Source organism: Podarcis liolepis, assembly GCF_965112155.1.
Source record: "Podarcis liolepis genome assembly, chromosome: 6".
Classification (NCBI taxonomy): Eukaryota; Metazoa; Chordata; class Lepidosauria; order Squamata; family Lacertidae; genus Podarcis; species Podarcis liolepis.
The window spans coordinates 40682695-40704270 of NC_139559.1; the positions used below are offsets into that span (position 1 = coordinate 40682695).

Here is a 21576-nt window from a genome sequence, read left to right on the forward strand (position 1 = left end):
AATCCCAAACGCGGCCGATATTACGCAGGCACACGCTTGTGTTGCCTAGCCATTTTTTATTATTTTAGGAGGGAGCCGAGTCCCACTGAAATCTCGAGGAGCTCGGTAAACGCTTCGAGCCCACACCGGCGGGGAGTCTTGTGATGAGTAACCAGCTCCATTAATGATTCGCAGGGGGACGCGCCGATCTCCGAGGGGCCCCGAGCTGCGGCCAGAAGGCGCCAAGATGGCGGCGCTGAGCGGCCGAGCGCGAGGGGCTCTCTGGGTGGCTTTACTGGCGCTGTGCGGGACTGTGCTGGCCCTGCTGGCCGTCGTCCTGGCCCGGACCTACGCCCCGCGAAGCCCCGCGCCGGCTCCGGAGCTTTGGGCGCGGAGGAGCCGGCAGCAGCGCCTGGAGCCCGCGTTTAGTCCCCAAGAGCGGCGAGAGCTCAAAGAGGCGCTGCAAGGTAAACTCAACACAAGTCAATAAAATGGGTCGAGGGGCCGAAGATGCAGCGGTGACGACTGCGGGAGCTGCTTCCCTCAGAGTAAAAGTTGCACGGCTCCTAAGGAAGAGGGTGCAGGAGGGGCAAAGCAGCGTTGCCGTTTGGGGCACAGTTCGGCAGAATGAGAAGAAGGGTCGCCAAACGTAGCTGGGCTGCACACTGCCTCATTTTGAAGTAAAGTACATAATGCAAGTCAAACATGGGAGCCTGGGGCTCCAGGGGTCGCTGCGGTTCCCATCATTGCTGACCAGCTTTTCTCGCTGGCCGGGGCTGCTGGGGGTTGGAGTTCAGTGGGTCAGCCCCATTTTTCCCTGTCAGATCTAAACCTCATTTGCACCGCTGGAGCCAAAACGGCGTTTCAGGGTGGGGCAAGTTTCTGTGAGATTTCTGAAAGAGGAATGACGGCATGTTTCACACGGACACCACATTCTCAACTTATTTTCTCTTTGCTCGTTTTGATGGGAGTAACCCTTCCAAGTGAAGCACGCTTAGGATTGCAGCCTCGTTTTAGCTTCCGGTTTATGATTCGGTTATCATATTTATGGGGAAACAGCCTTTTCTTCAAGTAACTAAGGGGGTGGGTGTGCATTGTTATTTCGAGGGGGGCGGATTACCCTCTCGTGCTATACTCGTAGGAGTTCATAATGACTGCATTGTAGGGGGTTGGACTAGATGACTTCTCTTCCAGCTCTACGGTTCTGTGAGTCTTCCCCCCTCCACCTTCAGCTACTCCTGCAATTCTATACACTTATCTGAGAGTAAGTCCCATTAAACTCAGTGGACAAACTTCTGAATATACATACGAAGGTTTGCATACCATTATAGGGTAATCTACAATGTCTTTCTTTTGAGATCCTTTATTTGCCCTAGTTTCAACCAACCTAGTGTGTGTGGCTTGAGAAAGCAAAGCACTTGTGAAAAGGCAGAGCATGGACTTGCCATAGTTTCCGAGTTAATGTGGGAATCAAAAGATTTGGTCATGGTCATGATTTTTCAGCCAGCCGTCAATTTGCTGTACTGGAACAGCCCCCATATTAACATTATAGTAGCTGAATATTTACTGTTCTTTATACAGTGCTACCTCGGGTTACATACGCTTCAGGTTGCAGACTCCACTAACCCAGAAATATTACCTCAGGTTAAGAACTTTGCTTCAGGATGAGAACAGAAATCATGCTCTGGCAGCGCAGTAGCAGCAGGAGACCGCATTAGCTAAAGTGGTGCTTCAGGTTAAGAACAGACCTCCGGAACGAAGCAAAGTAACCCGAGGTACCAATGTATTACACACAAAACTATGGAATCACAGCTTGCATTCTCCTCTGCAGAGTGAACAATAGGATTCACAGACTCAGTGGTTTTCAGCACCACCACAGTGCAAAAACCTGGATGCTCATATTTTTTACAGATTTCCCCCAAATACACCATTAGATCATAGGGTTGTATAAAGTAGACCCATTGAAATTAATAGACATGGCTAATTTAGGTTTTTTAATTTCAGTGAGACTGCTCTGGGTAGGATTATCATGAGCTACAACCCAGTGCAGTGCAGTTCACTGTAAAAATTGTGCATCCATCACTTTCTGCAATAATGCATTCTATTATACCCAGTTGTGGGATGCTACTTAAGGCCTTTCCCCCAGGAAAATCAACTGTTTACTGCTGGATTGGAACAGACATCAATCGGTTTTTCTGCAAATTGACATTTGTTCCAATCCAGTGCTAAGCAGCAGGTTTCCCCAGGGAAAATAGGGAAAACTAAAAACCGCTTGGACTTGTGTGTAGAAAACACTGGACAAGCAGAAAACTTCTCAGACTTGTGCTTTCTAGGCACAGAACTGTGGACGAATCCTTAGTTGGACTATCCTTTGTGTTTTCTTGCACAGCAGTACATGATCATTGGGCATATTGAGTATTTCTAGTGTCTATAACATAAAATCAACAGATTTGTGGTTCATGCCTGAGAAGTGAGCTGCTTGAAGACAGGGTGGTTTTGCATTTATTTTGTTTCCCAATATGTTTCTTTTAAAGGCTTAATTTTATCTACATATAGTTTGTTGCAATGGCATTGGATTGTGTAAACAATATGTTATCCTTCAGTCTACCCATGCTTGTATCTTATGGTTACAAGAAAACAACTTAGGAGGCTTGTTTGCAGTATACATACGGTTTCTGTACAGGAAATAGCCATGTGGGAGGAGCCTGATAGTGAGGACGTGTGTCTTTCTAGTGTCTAACTAGATATTTCTAGTTATCTTGTTCTTAATGATAAGCTTATCTTTTTAGTCAAGGTACATTTATTATCTACTGCCAATGTCAATAAGTTCAATCTGGTCATTATGCTATGAATATACCAGAACTCTGGAGGTTTTATTTATTTTGAATATTCATATGCTATTTAAGAATTTTGCAAATCCAGAGTCACGTACTAAAAATCCAACTAGCTAAAAGAATAAATATGTACAATTTAAATAATCAACCACAGTTGGTAGAAGCAGAATGAAATACAGATCAGATCAAAATCAGACAAAAAGTCAGAACTACAGATTGCATATTAAAAACATTGGAGCTTTTTTAGTTGCAAATGTGCTATCTAAATGATGGTGATGATGTTGGTGCCTCATGGATCTGTATGACAAGGATGTCTCACACACATGATACAGCCACTGAAAAGTCATTTTCCAAGTCACCATCTAACTAGCTTCTGAATGTGGAGGCACCTGGAGCTTGGACTCCAATGCAGATTTGGGCAAGTTCATGTGGGCGTTTTCATATAGGAAAAATCATTTCTTTGGGTACTCTGTTCCCCAGCTGTTTAAGCATTAAAGGTCCTGCCTTTTCTCTCTCTCCATCAAACTGACTTCAATTTGTGCAGCGTCAGTATGTCTACTAGATTATAAACCTTTCTGACAGCTCTCTGTCTATTTTATTTATTGTGTAGTAATCAGTGGAATTTTAAACACATAATAAATAATAAGATGGCATTTTATAGTTCCTGATCTTCCTGTATTTAAGTACCTTTGAAGAATGTTGATATGTTGAGCTGTAGACGTAGAATTTATACCAGGTAATTGTGGGAAAACAAGTTAGTTTCTGAAGTCACAAATGCAATGATGAAGTCAGGTGGAAAAGGTATTCATTTCTTCAAAGTAAATGTTTCTGTCTCAGGCTTCTTCATAGAGAGTCACTGATGGTAATTCTGGAGAGCAAAATTATAGGCTGTCTGCATTTTGTGACTTTAGCCTTTAGCCTTTTTCTTTGTTGCTCCCTCAAATTTGGTGCTTCTACTTTTCTGGCTGCCTGTCATACAGTGCTGTTCTCCGTTTATTTGCTCTTTGAATGTCTGCCAAAAACATATTAATTTTGTTCGCATCAATCATTTAATATATAATGTGTCACTGTTGTTATTATTATTTATTAGTCACTTTATTCACAGAAGTGAGCCAAAGCAACTTACAACAAGGTATAAACATTAAAACCAATTACAGTACGATTGCATCTAATGCAGGGGTTCGGTTCCAAGAGTTCTGCGTATACACAAAAACGTGTTTACTCAAACCCTTGGAACCACCCACAGACATCTCCAACCTCCCGGAGCCAGCACACTCAGCTTGCTTTTCCCAGTAAGCAAGGCTTTCAAATTTATTTCCATACTGGGGAAACCTTGCATATGAGTCAGTTCGCATGGGGCGAGGTGGTCCTTGAGATATTGCAGTTCTGAGCTGTTTAAGGCTTTATAGGTCAAAACCAGCACTTTGAATTGGGCCCGGAAACTAATAGGCAGCCAATCTGCCTGTTAGTTGGCATTATATGCTCAAACCATCTTGCCCCAGTGAGCAACCTGGCTGCTAAATTCTGCACCAGCTGAAGTTTCTGAACCGTCTTCAGAGGCAGCCCCATTTATAACACATTGCAGTAATCGAACCTAGAGGATACCAGAGCATAGACAACATAAGTTAGGGTATCCCTGTCCAGATAGGGGTGCAGCTGGGCCATCAGCCAAAACTGATGGAAGATACTCTGTGCCACTGAGGCCACCTGAGTCTCATGCAACAGTAAAGGATCCAGAAGTACCCCCAAGCTGCATACCCACTCCTTCAGAGGAAGTGTGACCCCATCAAGGACAAGCAGCCTCCCATCCATCTGGTCTAAGTAACCACTGACTAACTGTGCCTTAGTTTATCTGGATTGAGCTTCAGTTTGTGGCTCTCGTTCAGTCCATTGCCAAGGCAAGACATCAGTCCAGCATGTCCACTGCCTCACCTGCAGATGTAAATGAGAAGTAAAACTGTGTCATTGGCATACAGCTAACAACGTACTCCAAAACTCTGGATAACCCCACTCAGTGGTTTCATATAGATATCATCTATAGGTACATATGATCCAAGACCCTGCCAATGAAATGTGGATTGGGGGTGGGGATCGGGTGCAGACTCCACTTCATTCATTCGTATTACTGTCTATATGAAAATGAAATGTGATACAAGATGTACAGACATCTTCTTGCTTAATGGAGTCTGGGGATCTCACTCAGCCACTTGATCAGGGGCACCATTTGCATATCTAAATGTGTGATCCTGCACATCATTCAGCAATGCAGCAGACTCCAGACCCAGCTGCCATTCACAATATTTTCAGAAATATTGTAACTGGGAATGACATTTGCAGGCTCTGTCAGCCGACTGGTAGTGGCACTTCTAATCCTTTGAATAGGCATCTTGACAGCCTTTCCATTATTTTGCAGGGAAGGAGAGTTTATCGCATTGCACTGTTGTTTTAATAATTGCCTGTCTGAGAAAATTACGAAATCTCTTCTTTTATGTTTTATGTAAGGTGCCATCAGAATGCAAACAGTTTCCTTCTCAGCAAATGATCAAAATACAACAGCCCTGGCAGAATTTGAGCCATATATTCGTAAAGGTATTTGAACTTAAATTCCTTCTTTTAACTAGCAAATGGGCATTAACTGAGTATCTAATCTTTGCGTCGTAAAAGAAGAGTCTTTATCGACAAAACTAAAGTACTAAGCTGACAAAATGTGATTTATTATTGAGTAGAATGCAAGTTAATGAACTGAAGCAGCTGTGGAACTTTTAAATACAGGTTTCTACCATTGTAAATAAATCCTTCTTTTTTAAAAAAAGTATTTATCTCTTTGTGTTAAATTACACACAAGGATTGCATCTCAATGGCAGAGTGTGCTTTGCTTACGGAACGTGCCAGTACAAACCCTAGTATCTCTGTGTAGGCCTGGGAAAGACCTCTGTCCCCATGTGAAGACCTTTGAGCACTTGACATATACTCTTAGTATGGTAATAAATGCAGGAGCTATAGTTGTTATGCAAGAGTAATGTAGTATGGTTTTGGTCTTATACGTTTCATGGCCAATACCAGTCAAACAGGTCAAATTACTGGGTTCTCAGAAAAGATTGAAATTATATGAAGAGTGGCTTTCATTGTTTCTGTTGTTTGTTTCTTTATTTAACAATTTGAATACAGTGTTGTTGTTGTTGTTGTTGTTATTTACTTTATCCTTTCGTTTGCTTTAAACTCTTCTTCCACCCCATAGGGTGGTGGGACCAGCAAGAGATGTGTGCTGTGCCTTTCCTCAACCTTCAGTTACCCATTTCCTGAAATATAGCAGCCATTATAATATACCAACTGTTGCACTGAATACCAAAGGTTAATATGTCCCCATTGATTTGTCCAATCCTTAACCTCAAACTTTGGAGGAACCCTTGCTGATTTTCTTTCCCTTCTGTTTTTCTTCCCTGAAGCTTTTCCTGCAGTGTTTTCTGCAGCGTTCATTAAACATGAAGTTATTGGGGAATATAGCCACCTATTCACCATCCAGGGGTCTAACGCTCAGCTGCAGCCCTACATGCTGCTTGCACATATAGATGTTGTTCCAGCTTCTCCAGACGGGTGGGACGTCAGTGACCCTTTCTCTGCTGAGGAACGTGATGGGTTTATATATGGAAGAGGAACACTCGATAACAAAAACTCTGTTATGGTATATGTATTTTGTAAATGTACCTCGTTTTGCAGGGTGGGTGGGGTGCAAAGTGTTTGTCTCACAAAGTTTGGCATGCTACATTAATGATGGTTCACTGGTTTAATGCTGTACTGTTTTTAACATTTGATTGGGAGCCGCCCAGAGTGGCTGGGGAGACTCAGCCAGATGGGCGGGGTATAAATAATAAATTTGTATTATTATCTGTTCACAGTGTGAGGAGAAGCATTCCTATTATTATTATTATTATTATTATTATTATTATTATTATTTTGCAAGCTAAACATAAATCAGTGCACTTTAAAAAGAACCTTTTAGCCATATGAGTATATTTTGCTTTGCTTTAAATTGATGGCTTAGTATACTATTTCTGTGGACACCATTGGGCCAAAGGTTGTCCTGAGAGTAAGGAGAAAAGGAAGGAGGAAGGAGGTCAGTGGGTTGCTGCCCCTGACAATTAGAAATCAAGAAGATGATAGGAACCTGGAGACTGGTTCCAGAGGGAACAGCTAGCTGGATAAAGTGCTGCAGCCTGAAAGTCAGCAAGCAGAGCAAGAACTGACTACCAGAGCCCATGCAGAAAGTTCAGTGTTCACTACTTTCATCCAGTAAACCACATTCCAAGTCACAGGCATTTCCACAAGACAGTTTCCTCCATTTTCTTCCAAAGAACAGGCTAAATAGATGCTCCAAAGCGTCTACATTGAATTTTTGAAAGCGTTATTTATTTTTTTAGCTCTGTGATTTGGACTTTCCCACCTTGATCTATAATCCCCTCCCAGTCAACTGACAAAGTTAAGTTTCATGCAATTAAATGGTATTTTGGTTCAATCAGAGGTTAGTACAATGCCATTGGATTCTCAAATCCCACCCTCTAATCTGGGGCAAAACCAGTCCTTCATGCTGCCCCACAACAGTTGCTGTTAATATGGAACAGGTTCTGTAACCAAGGTGCTAAATAGACAGTGTTTAACATTTTATTTTTTATTCCTCAGGGGATTCTGCATGCTCTAGAATTCTTACTGAGACGAAATTACAGACCTCACAGGTCTTTCTATATTGGCCTTGGGCATGATGAAGAGGTATTCTGTGTGTCTTTAATTTCCCCCGTATTTATTTATTTTAGATTTATAGCTCATTCCAAAGGCTGAAACAGTAGATTCTGAACTTGAGTGGGTCAGCCTGCTGCTCTTTTTACATGGAGACTCCTTAATGGTGTTGTGCTGTCCTGATAAAAGGTTTTCCATGCACTGCAGTGGTAGGTGCCTATTGACTAGTCAACTGTCAACAGCATAGGAATATGGATTTTGCTTTGCGTAGGGAGAAGAATGTGTGTTTTTTGTGTTGTTTAGCATTACAATTCTGTATCCGGCCCCACACTGCCCCCAATTTTTTTTAAAAAAAGTTTTGAGGGTTAGGAGCTTGTCTTCACTGCGTTTACAATTTGATGTAATAATAGAAGCTATATTGAAATGTATTGATTTGTTATTAGAGTTTGGTGGATTATGTTACTTGTACTACTTGCATTGCATAAAATTGAGTATGTTTTAGCCTGGGCTGGGGAACCTTTTTGACTCTGGGTGCCAATTCCTCATCAGGATTGGCTTCATATGTCAAATGTGACAGGTGGGTGGGGTTGCTGACCTGCCCAATAGCACAACATCACATATTGGCAAGTGAGCAAGGCCACTTGCCTGTCAAAATCCCTCCTGTGGCCTTGTAAGTCTCCCTTGCTTCCCCTTTAAACCTAGTGTCAAGGGTTTGAAAGAGAAACACAGGAAGACTTGCACAGTGCCCTTGGAAGCAGCCTGGAGGGTGCTTTTGCCAAGTGCTTTAAGATGCTTTTACCTGCAAGACACACCTCTTCCCCTCCCTCCTGTCACTTGTCAGAGAAGGCAGAAAAAGAGGTGGGTTTTGCAAGCAAAGGAGGGGATTACTCCAGTTCTCTGCCTTTGTTTGAGACTGGGAAGACTTGAAAAAGATTTGCAAGTGTCTCCTTCTCTTTTAAGTGCCCAATCCTGTGCTGAACTCAGTTCCATCTTTAACAGAGAATATTTCCCCTGATGGATAAAGGATCACACAGGCAATATAGGATTAAACCCTGGCCTTCCGCCCATCAGCTGACATTGCTAGTAATGTGAGCTAATGGCTGGGGAGACATGTTTTGGTGAAACGACCCTGGTGGGCCATGATTGGCCTGGAAGCTGGAGGTTCCCTAACTTTGTGTTAGCCTAATGGCTGCTACACTTGAGGAATTAAGTGCCACAATTTACCTCTAAGTGCAGGCCAATTGCAAGATTAAGCAAATAATATATTGGAATGAAATTAGTTCATTAGGTGCAAGGTTAAATGGTTTGGAGCACCACACATCAATTGCTCTCTCCAGTAGAAGTATGTGTATATATAAAAAGGTAAAGGTACCCCTGCCTGTACGGGCCAGTCGTGTCCGACTCTAGGGTTGTGCACTCATCTCACTTAAGAGGCCGAGGGCCAGTGCTGTCCGGAGACACTTCCGGGTCACGTGGCCAGCGTGACGAAGCTGCTCTGGCGAGCCGGCACCAGCGCAGCACACGGAAACCCCGTTTACCTTCCCGCTAGAAAGCGGTACCTATTTATCTACTTGCACTTAAGGGTGCTTTCAAACTGCTAGGTGGGCAGGAGCTGGGACCGAAGACAGCAGCTCGCCCCGCCGCGGGGATTCAAACCGCCGACCATGCGATCGGCAAGCCCTAGGCGCTGAGGTTTTACCCACAGCGCCACCCGCGTCCCATGTGTGTGTGTGTGTGTGTGTGTGTGTGTGTGTGTGTGTGTGTATATATATATATATATATATATATATATATATATATATATATATAAAACCTGTATAGCAATTGTCTTTTTCCACTGAAGCACTGGATGCTTATTGCTGCCTGAGACAGAATGAGATGACATTTGGTGAGATGACTTTGTTGTGGGCTTTTCAGGTGGGGGGTCAAAAAGGAGCCATGAAGATTGTGGCTGAATTGGAATCTAGAGGAATTCAACTTTCTTTCGTGCTTGATGAAGGAAGCTTCATCTTCGATGGTATTGTCACTGGAATAGAAAAACCAGTAGCTTCGTAAGTAAGAAATGATGAGAACTTGCCACAATAAATGCAATTGTTGCTCTCTTTAAACAATTGGGAGTCAAACATTGTTCCTGATCTACTTGGAGTGTGTGGAATCAACAATCTAAGTAAATTTTAGATTCTAAGTTTTGCCTATCTGTGCTGTTGAGCAGGGCCATCTTTACCTGGGGGTGCAAGGGGTGCGGGGCACCCGGGCGCCGAATTCTGGGGGGCACCAGGTGCCCACCACTGAAGCTGCCTAAGCTTTAACTATCTACCTGCTATGAAATAAAAAATAATTTTGATCAAGCTAGAAAAACAAAATACATATAATATATACCTAGGTATTACTGAAATGTATGCCTACTGTTTCACTAAAGGAGTTTCGACTGTGTGCGCTCATTTACCAAAGATGCGCTGCACCAGCGATGGCACTTGTCAGATTTGACGGCGCTTGTCATTCACAACCGCGGCACTTGTCAGACTCAATGACAGTGCTTGTCATTCTCAATGGCGCCGTGCACGCGAAATTAACTCTTACATCAAAATATTATGTTACGTATTGTATTGAGCTGTTATGTGGCAGAGGGGTCAGTGGCACCTTTGACACGACTGATCTCGCGCCGCCTGCCTGCCAGTCGCGTCAAAGGTGCTGCTGACTCCGAGTGAAACATTGCAAATTGAATTTAATTCCATCACTTACAGTTCAAATTCGTATAGAGAAATTGTTTTTAAAAATGTTTATTTTCGCTAATTGTCGGCATTTTCTTTGACTAACTACTTAGTACTTAGGGCTCTACTACAGATGTGTTTCAGCACGTGATTTTAGTTTTCCATTTCTGCAAAAATGCGCCTAGAGAGCACTATGCTTTCCGCAAGCTGCTTTTTTCCTTAATTTCGGGGCTAAACTAAATTTGGGGGCACTGGGTGGATCTTTGTACCCCGGCAGTGTATATGCTAAAGACAGCCCTGCTGTTGATTATTACAAAAGTATACTACGCCTCATCTTCTTTTAGGGTCAGTATAACTAATTAACCTATGTAATGTGAGTGTCTCATTGGAATAGCCCCCAGCTATAGAGTACTATGTGCTAGTAAACAGGTCCTAGTTTAGGATTGTTACCACTTCCTCTTCCTGGGCACTATTGCTGAAAGGGGAATGGTAGCCAGGTGATGGAAAAAATTGATCTTGGGTAGGTGTGGGGTTTTCCAGAACTGAGGGAGCCAAAGGGACATTGACAAGGGATCCTACTATGCTGCATGGAATAGCAGGGATGTCAAAATGGTTGTCTAACTAGAAGATAGAGGGGGAATTCTTACATCCTGAATCTAAATAATTGATTTCCCCCAACTTATCAGAATAGGTATCACAGAAAAGGGTGCAATTACAGCAAATTTCACTGTGACATCAGAGCCTGGTCATTCTTCTGCACCACCTAAAAGGACAAGTATTGGTATTCTTTCTGAAGCATTAGCCAAGTGAGTATTTTCCTTTCCTGGTAATAGTGAAATCCTATGCCTGTCTAGTTAAAAATAAGCTCCATTCTGATTGTAGCCTAGAGATGTTACATAAATTATTTTGCTCTGTAGTGCCTTGAGTTGCCAGTTCAGTATTTCAGAAATAAGGGACACTAATGGTTATAGAACACTATGTTGGACCGAGTGCTCACTGGAAGGACAGATCCTGAAGCTGAGGCTCCAATACTTTGTCCACCTCATGAGAAGAGAAGACTGGGAAAGACCCTGGTGTTAGGAAAGATTGAGGGTACAAGGAGAAGGGGACGGCAGAGGATGAGATGGTTGGACAATGTTCTCAAAGCTATGAACATGAGTTTGACCAAGCTGCGGGAGGCAGTGGAAGACAGGAGTGCCTGGCTTCCTCTGGTCCATGGGGTCACGAAGAGTCGGACATGACTAAACGACTAAACAACAACATGCATATTTAAGTCACATGTTCTCCTTATTTAAGCGTGCAAATCATCTGAGGAGACAAACCTGTTTGTTGAAATCTACCAGAATGCTAAACGGGGCTGCTTTTGCCGTAGCCCAAGAGTTATGGAGCTCCCTCCCAAACAAAAACTGTCGGTGCCTGCAGCCTTTTAGAAGGCAATGCAAATGCTTTTAGAAACATATTTAGAAACCTGTTGCAGTAGAAAGTGTATGTATGGTTTTATAATACATACTGATGATATAGTGGGGAAGGTGTTTATGTGTGCCTTTACTGAGGGAGGGCTTAGTTTGATTTTTAGAAAACCTACCACCAGCACTTGTGATGAGCCTGGAACTGTTGCACATTTAGATCCAGCCATGGGGCACCTTCCAGCGTCTTGCCACACATTCTGTTTGCTTAAGACTGTTCCTGTTCCTCAGTATATGGAGGATAAGTGTTGGTTTTGCATGGGAACAGTGCCTCACATAATGTTGAAGATGCACTGCAGTGGTCTTTTACCCTCCTCCATTCAGATTGTGACATGATCTCTTCCCAGTTTAAACACGAAATAAATCAGATTTATAGCATATCTTCCCGAGAATTTCCTCCAGCTTTCAAATTATCACTGACTTAGCTTCTGTTTTGAAATCTAACTTCATCATGATACTTATCTGTAGCAGAAACTAAAGTAGCAATTTTAAGATGACTAAGACGTTGCAGACTTCTGCCTAAATTCATGAATCAAAGTAATAGGAGTGGAGCCTGTTTATTTTTCGTCTTGCATTTGATTGTTACAGTCAGATAGCTGTTTGTTGTTATAGGTTGGAGCAGCATCCTATGCCCAATCTGTTTGGTCATGGGCCTGAAATCCTGATGTTTGAGCAATTGGCACCAGATGTAAGTATTCAACAATATGTACTCTTTCATGTGATTTCAGTGAAGCGACCTTAAATTTTCAGTGATAACATTAGATTTCTTATGATTTTCTAAACTTGTTGCTAGTCAGAGTTTTAGAATTTCCAGAGTCATTCCCAATTGATAGAGTTCATAGCAACTTTCTATCCCCCCCCCCCCCAGGTTTCAAAGCCTCATTTACAGTTATAGTTCTCATGTACTCCCACAATCTCAAACTTTTTCTTCAGTTTCTTCCTACTTCCTACTTTGATCAAACCACAGTTTGTCATTATATGAGTAATCAAACTATTGTGGGGGAACCTCGGTTTTTGAATGTAATCCATTCCAGAAGTCCCTTCAACTTCCAAAACATTTGAAAACCGAGGATCAAAGGGTTGTCAGCAAGTTCAATGGGGAAAATTGAGAAACGCGCCTCGGAAGCCATCCGATTTCCGAGGCACATTCGAAAACGGAAGCATTCCCTTCCGGGTTTTCGGCGTTCGGCTTCCGAAACGTTCCGCATGCCAAGACATTCGAAAACCAAGGTTTGACCTTACATTTCTTCAAACCAGGGCAACTTTAAACTGTTGTTTGGAAGGCAAGCACAAGCTATAGTATGGCAGTTTGAATTAAACAGCAAAGTCTACTTTGATCCAACTGGAAACTCAGTGAAGCATGGGGGTACAGAGTTAGCATGGGAGTCATTCCCATACTGCTGAATCATGCTTTGTTACTTGGAGCAAGCTAATATTAGCTACTTATGGAAAGGTTGTTCAATAGGAAAGTTGTATTGCATTGGAAAGCTGCATTGCAGTTGCTTTTTGTGTAACTTGTCCAAGGTCAACGCCACAAGCGGCATCCTAGATCCACTGGTGGAGGAAGATGGGTGCAGGGGGAGCACAACACCCCCGACAGCATGATCCCAGTGGGGTGCCATCATGGCGTGGGCACCATGCCCCCAGAACGTGCACAAACCCCGCCCCTGCCTGCTCTCCGCTCCCCGGTGCCGGAGCATGAAGCTCCACCACTGCCTGGATCTCTGACAGGCTGTGCCTGCAACCCTATCCTTGCAGAGTTATTGGTTTGATCCAGAACTTCCCTTCTCCTATGTGTTGCTTCTATGTGCACAGTTCTCTTCCTGCCCCCTACCCACACAGTTCTTCCATTGGCCTGTCTCCTGCATACAGGAAAGTTCTAACATGTTCACTTAGAAGACTACTTCAGCATGGTTGTTTTTTAAAGAAACCATTCTCTTGATCCAGACTTGCTGATGTGTACTGCTTTTCTCCCCTTTGCTTTTCAGTTCAGCTTCCCTCTAAATGTCATTATGTCAAATTTGTGGCTGTTTGGACCACTTGTTGGAAGGTAAGAAAGAAACATGATATTTCGTCACGTTTTTATTACAGCAACAAGAGCTTTCCTATGCTGGGATACCGCAGGAGAGCATGCTGCCACTACACAATTTTTAAAAGCATTTTTCTTTAAAAGTTCGCAAAATAATAAGTCCATGAGGGTGTGGGGAGGCGCATATCACAAGCACAAACAATATTCAGTAAAGTGCCCACTTCATGAAGCAATAGCAAAGAAATGAATGGACAGTGGTTAAAATGCAACCATACTCTTAAATGCAACCTCAAGGGAAGATGGCAAGACAGAGCACAAAAAATGAGAAACAAATGTACATTTATTGATTTAAAATATTGGTATTGACTTATGGAATGCAGAATTCTACATTAATTTACTTCTGATCTCTAAGAACTTTGTGTCATCTAAATCTTTACATAGATTTCTTGAACAGACGCCTACCACCAATGCCTTAGTTCGGACTACCACTGCAATCACTATGTTTCATGCAGGAGTCAAGGTACTGTAGTACGAATTCATTGGATTTTCCATAAAGTGTAATGAGGGTCTAAATTTCTCAGAACTACATTTCCAGCTTTCAATATTACTAGTACCAGTGAATTATAGGAATACAAATCCGTTTCTTTCCCCCTGAATGATAAATTCTCCTCCCATGCTGAATATTCACTGCTGGCATCATCCCATGAACTCAGAATGTCAATTTGATTCATGCCCTCTTAGTATGGGATTTGTTATTGATGGTGGCTTGTCCTCAGAATGGCTTAGTTTCTAGAACTAGTAGAGCAGAAAGCTTTCGCTTCAGTCAGTCTCTGCAAGGGGAGAGTTTTACTAAAACAGAACTTCATGATCACAGTATTTTAGCTCCTGTGGCAAGTTGGTGAGAGAGCCATTCCATACATTTCATAGCAAGAAACCTGGTTAGCTGTTGGGTACACATCGCCCAGCCAGTCAGTGTTCTCTTTATCAATGTTTCTGTACCGTAATTGAAACCGTTATTTGTAACATCCACACTTAGCATCAATAGGTGTAACCGTAAAAAACCTTGCACATGAGGTCCACAAAAATGTAACATAGGAAGAGCTCCTGAGCTTGGTGAAAGTGGATTGTTAGTGGCTTTTACTTGGTATGATAGTTAAAGAGTGACACCCAGAGGTGGACTGAGATACAGTAGGCTTTGCTTTTATCATTTTTCTGTTGCTTTAAAACTGTCTCCCAAACGACACATGATGGTGACAAAGCTGTGTCTTTAAATGGAGGTCTGCCTCAATCATGTGTGGCATGTAGGTATTTGGGTTAAATAACAAAGGGGGGGTGCATGAGGAGGTGGCTGAACCCACATCCCTTGTTCCCAACTGCTTTACTCTCAGGTGGGCTCACTTGTGATATTGGAATCTGGAAGGTGGAAAATAGTAACTTTGGGTGGTGGAGGGGTGAACTGAGGAGGAATGTGCATCTGCATGTAACTTCCTTATGCACCTTAAAGCCACATCTCCCCTATTTTATGCATGATTAGATCAGGCCCATATTTAAAGAGACAGATCTGTTCTCAAGTATAGCTGTGCCGTGTGGTTCCAACTGCCCTGTGTAAATGCAGTAGTACAGTGTACTGTATAGCAAAGAACAGATCTGTATAGTTAAACTGATTAATTTAAGCTTCATGTTTTAAATAACTTTTAGCAACAAGTCATAATGAAACTGGATTAGTCATTATACACTTTTTGCAACGAGTTTGATTGTTGCTTCTAAAAATATTGTGATAGGACTATGTACTTTTTACATTACATTTATAATTGAAGGCATAGTCATTTCACCATTCAAAAAAATTGTACATTTTCATTTGCCATGCATTCCTCACCTGGTAATGTGATTCTCCCTCAAGATAAAGCTGTACCTTCCAACAGCCCTTTGAGAGGATAAGGGGGAAAGTCAGTTTAGCACACACTCCTTGGCCATGCTTTCAAATACTGAGATATGAGCAGCTCCCATCTTTTCTCTTCTTTCATTCTGAAATTTGGAAAGTAGACCCAAGCCTTTCTTGTATGACGGAGGAGATGCCAGTTGTACATGTACTCATTTCAGCAGGCACTTGGGTCTATGCATGGATGAACTGAGTAAAGCTCAGGCCTGCCCACCTTTTTCTAAAATAAGTGAGTCTTTCACTGCCGCACATCATAGGTCAGTGCTGCAACAAATGCATGCATGTCTAGTGCATCCCTAGGTTGTCAAGGGGGAAAAGCAGACCTTCATTCAGTGGCTTAAGCAAAGGACATGAACAGTGACACTTTAGGCAAGAATTACCTTTGCATAAATATAATTTTGCAAGGCTGAATTAATATTGAGGACTGTGCATTGGCTTCAGAAATTACTGGTGAAACTACCTTGGTTCTGAAGCTCATATTTTAGACTGTGGTTTGTTGTCACATGTTTAAGCCCTCTTTCTTTCTCCTCTCTCCAGTCCAACGTTATTCCCCCTTCTGCAAATGCAACTGTGAATTTCCGCATCCATTCGTCACAAACAGTTGATGAGGTATTTTATTTATTCTGAAAAGTTTGTTAAATTAATGGGTTATTGTTTCTCTCCCCCCCCCACCTCACCCTGGCCCTCATGTTTGGCCAGGAGACTTTAGAAGGTTTAATAATTGGCGTGTCTATGGTTGTGTTCCTTTTTGCAGTTAAACCTTGGGTTTCCCATTCAAGAAACTTCTGAACCGGCTTGTCATCTTTTTCTGTATTTATTTAATACAGCAAAAGTGATTGGTACATTGGGGATGTATCTTTGTTCAAGGGGCCTAAAGGAAGGTCTTTTGAAGCAGTAACCCCAAACTGAATGCTTTGTATCTCTACCTATCCCATTGTGTAACAGGAAAGCAGACTTCCACAATGAAGTCCCAAAATGCTCCTGTCCTGATTGTGCATCTTTAGTTGGTTTGCAAAGTGTTACTTAAGAGTAACATTTGCAATCTGTGCTAATACCATAATGGTCACCTTGCTACTTTAGCTTCTTTGTTCCTTTGGGTGTGTTCTTAGGTCCTGGGCATAGTAGACAAAACAATTGATGACAAGAGAGTAAAGATAGAAATGGAAAGTGCCTTTGATCCACTCCCAGTGAGCCCTTGGGATGACCAGACCTTTGGAGTGCAGGTTTTCCGCCAGACCATCCAGGATGTTTTCCCAGATGTTGGCAGTGTAGCTCCAGGTACTGGCAAATGCATTATTACTGTTTTCCCCTTCTGTTTCCACCCAACAACCTCTACTTTGTTTTCATTTTCTGAGTATTCTCTTTCTATTTTATCCCCTTCACCAGGTACGTGCGTACACACACTCACTATTAATGACTGGAAACGCTTGTTTTCCTCTCTTTCTGACCTAAGATGGTGGTCATTTAAAAAAAAAAAGTCAACAGGAAACTGGCAATCAGTGTACCTCAAGTTTTTCAGATTTACATGGGGCTGAAACCAGGCTATATATTTTCTTCTTTTATAGCAGCTCAGTTGTTGGACTGCCCTTAATAACTTCATTCTGATTCAATTCAAAGCTACCAATTAGCCCTGCAGTCTGTTTCAAAATGTCTGCTTATGTAAAGAGTTAACATTTAAACATGGCAATAGGCACAGTTTTTCTGAAATGTACAGCTGTCTTCCATTGCTCCAATAAATAAAAGGCGGAATTTTTAAAACCTCCTAAGGAAAAGTAAGGCAGATAGCTTCCAGTGCCACTCAAAGGAAGCTAGGAATCTAATTCCCGAAGTCTGTGATGCTAATGCAATATTAACTTCAACACTACCAGTTTTAATTTTTCAAAATACTGATTTCTCCTCCAGGTATATGTGTTGGTAACACTGACAGCAGACACTTTGTCAACCTTACAAATGCTATTTATCGATTTAATCCAGTGATGTTTAAACCCGAAGATTTGCCAAGGTACAGTATTCTACTTGACAATTTCTTCCTAGTGAAAACACCAGATGAGAACTAGCAAAACGAATGAGACAGGGCAACTGAAACTTGACAGAGAGCAACACTTCTAAAATGCCCATAGTGTTTCCCTACTAGTCCGAAGAAATAAAGGGAGGGCTAGATCTTGTACCTGTCCTTATAAAAAGCAGATTGGAATGGAAGCATCTCTTTAGGACCTCATTTCTTTTATGACATTGCTTGGGCTGCAGATATGTAACACTTCCTGGCTGTAGTTGGAAATAGGGCTCCTATATAATAGACAACCATTTATTTATTTATTTATTTATTTATGAATGAATGAATATTCCAATCATTTTAGGATTTCCTTTAGAACTCCCCTAATAGATAGTATTCAGAACTGAGCTGCGATTGAATCTTTTATTAATAATGTAGAAGCTCAAGACTAGTCAGGTATAAAGTAATAAAATACATGTTTTTCTAATCTCTCACAACAAGTTTTATATGTGGTTAGTTCATTTTAGCCACACTTCATTGGTACATGGTAAAAGGGAATGAAGTGACAAATCAGTTTCATCTATATGCCTTAGTAAAGCCAAACATATCTCACCCACTCCTTGGCTTCTGTTGTAATGGAGCTGGCTAGGACCCCGCGTCAGTGGTCTGATATACATCCCAACTTTCTACTCTCTCGTTTCTTTTTCAAAAGCTACCAGTCTAAGTCCATCTGACTTACGGACCATCTGCTATCTTGGAATAAGCATCCTTGTGATAAATAGGAGTCGTATCACATATAACTTTGTGGCTAGAAATGCCTTTGTAAGGGATCGTAGCATGTTTCAGTTTTTTATGGAGCATAATTCAATATCCCTGTTACACAATTATTTAACCTATTATAACCTTAACCCCATTGCTGCTTCTCTCTTTTTCCCCCCAATCAGGTTCCACGGGTTGAATGAACGAATATCTATTGAAGGTTATGAAAAGCAAGTGCAATTTATCTTCCAACTGATTCAAAATTCTGATATCAGCCAATCCACAGATCCACATGCAAACCATGAGTTGTAAAAACAAAATAGGAAGGCTTCTGTGAGCATTACTAGGAATCAGAATTGCACAAAAATGCTACATTCCATGTTGCTGTGAGTTTTGGAACATAGCATACAAATTTTAAGTCGCAAGACTATTGTACCGCACTCCAAGCAGTTGTGAAATATAAAAGCAAGCATAGAACAAATCACTTTGGATCAAAATGAACATATTGAACTTATGCTATGTTGTATTCAGTAGTGGGCTGTGTGGGTGGTACTGTGTTGTTTCCCAGCAGCATGGGGCACTGCCACTTACCAAGAGGAAGAGGGATGCAGCGCATGGTGGCAGGAGTGTCAGATTGGCTTAGCTGCCGCACACCAATCTCTCCATGTGTTAACCCCTTTTCCATGCCGTTGGGAAGCCAGGAGAGCAATGCTGCCTCACTGTTGCCACCTGCAGGCCGCTACTGCAGATATTGGAGCCCAGAAAATATTATTGCTGTATAAAGTTTACATCCTAAAGATTATTGCACTGTTCCCTTAAATGGAAGGTATAGCATTTCTCTGTAAAGAGGGCAAAATATTCCTGCATTGCAGGGGGTTGGACTAGATCATCCTAATGGTCCTTTCCAACTCTACAATTCTGCGATTCTAAGTGGGTTATCAATCTGGAGAGATTCTTTTACAGAGGAATATTGTGCTGCTATTCCTGTCAATCCCTGCCTGCTGTCCCTTGCTTCTGTGAAAAACAAATCACTTTAATCCTACCCTTTCCAAATACCATTGCCTTTATATCTTTTTTCTTTCTTCCATTCCCCTAAATCAACCATAGGCAACCTTGGCCCTCCAGATGTTTTTGGCCTACAACTCCCATGATCCCTAGCTAACAGGACCAGTGGTCAGGGATGATGGGAATTGTAGTCCCGAAACATCTGGAGGGCCGAGGTTGCCTATGCCTGCCCTAAATGGCAGCTGTGGAGCAGGGGACTATGATCCAGAGTGCATTGAAGGAGTTACCATTTACCATTCCTCTACACAATGGTGTTCTAAACATTTGGGTCTGGGGAAAGGCGGGGGGGGGGGGGACCAGTTAGCTAAAGATTGTTAGAAGTCTAGAAGCAGAGTTGCTGTTCCACTTCCAGCTTAAAACAGAACAGCAATGATTGTGTTCTACCAAGTTCTCCCAGCCTGGAAGCACCCTTAGAGAGATGTATTTCACTGGATTCAAGTTCTTTTATTTTACTCACAGCCTGATTTACATGCCTCTTCATTTTCACTTCTGAAATGCATTGTTTTCTGGATGTCCTATCAATTCTCTCTTCCTTCAGTGGGTGTACACTTGACAGGAAGGAGATTAATCTGAATCCTTATAGGAGCCAGGGATCTTGTGTCTTTGCTGCTATTCTCATCTATAGTCCCCATGAGAGATGTTGCAATAGGACAGTCCCTAGTGCTGCTTTTCATTTTTTATTGATCTCGAAACTTGTCACTTTAAATTTGATTACATAATTGCTCAGAAAAAGAGAACTTGATTCATCTGCTCCTGTATAGAATATTAAATGTGCTGTTTATGTAAAGTAATATACAGGTTATGGAAAGAAAGAAAGAAAGAAAGAAAGAAAGAAAGAAAGAAAGAAAGAAAGAAAGAAAGAAAGAACTTGTCTTAAATGCTTAAATTCCTCAGGGATGTTTACATGCAAATTTTAAGGGTCTGATTTATAACAGTATTCTTCCCTAGTCTTTCTGGAATAAAATGTGACTCAGTGAAGCCTATACAACTAGAAATGGCGATAACACTGGATTATTACACTGTGATCTGGTTTACCCATAACACTAAGCCATAGTTTATTTAACCATAAATTGTCCCACAGATGATTAAACAAGCCATGGCTGTTTCATGAGTTTGAACTGTTTTCCAGTTACTCTTGCCTTGTGCCTTTGTAGTGGGATAAACATTTGAGGGTGATGGTTAGAAAAAAACAAACCCATGGTTCTAGGAAGTGCTGGGTTCATACATATGATCACTCTACAGTTTAACAAACCAAGATTTATAAGCTAATAACAAACTATGGCTTAGGATTGTGCCTTTGTTAGCAGTAAACAAATTATAATTAAGCCCCTAGGCAGAATTTTCACATAACATCCAGCCATGGTTTAACAAAAAAATAAATGTTTAGCATTATGTATGAACCAGGCCTGTGATTTTTATGAACTTCTTGACAATTATGTATGGATTTGCACTGTAGCTTTATCTGGATGTGATAATAACTAAGACTTGATACAGGTTTTTCTTATGAAAACAATAAAAAAGGACTACGATGTGTGTGATCACTGTTTGAACATGGTCTATTAATCACTGCACTATCCCACAGATATCTCTGTACCTGAGTTTTGATAAGAGCTGGGGTGGGGGGGATTGTCATCAAAACAAAACCATTCTAAGGAAAAAAGAAAGAAAAAACAGGATAAAACTCCCATTATTTTCCAGTCAGTAAACAGGATCCAAGGCTTTCTCTGTTTGACAAAAAAATTATTTTGATTCATAACCTATATGCGCTAGCTTTTAATGGATCAGGTTTTTTAATGCATCCCTCAGGCATTTAATGGATCAGCCTTCAACACAGTGCTTGAATAAAATTAGATTTTGTTGTCTCTAAATGTCATTATCCCAAATTTTGCAGAAATACAGCATAATCTAAATAAACCTAAGAGGAAACTTCCACCTCCCCCCCCCCAAAAAAAAAAACAAGGAGAGATGAGCATGCTAAGTAGACACTGGTTGCTGATTGTCTCTAGAGAGAGACTAAAACGGGAGGTAGGTGGAAATGTAATGGAGTGTCCTGGAACATGGCATGCCTAA

General features: G+C 41.7%; 1 protein-coding gene across 1 annotated transcript; it reads left to right on the forward strand.

Moving 5' to 3' along the window:
• Positions 1-7: 7 nt before the first annotated feature.
• PM20D1 (peptidase M20 domain containing 1) lies at positions 8-21044 on the forward strand. The gene is made up of 13 exons (XM_083508977.1): positions 8-446; positions 5316-5402; positions 6260-6495; positions 7491-7577; positions 9462-9595; positions 10942-11061; positions 12334-12409; positions 13710-13771; positions 14192-14270; positions 16227-16298; positions 16799-16967; positions 17592-17691; positions 18627-21044. The coding sequence occupies exons 1-13, from the start codon at positions 164-166 to the stop codon at positions 18751-18753; spliced, it is 1632 nt and encodes a 543-aa protein (XP_083365103.1). The 5' UTR covers positions 8-163; the 3' UTR covers positions 18754-21044.
• Positions 21045-21576: the final 532 nt, after the last annotated feature.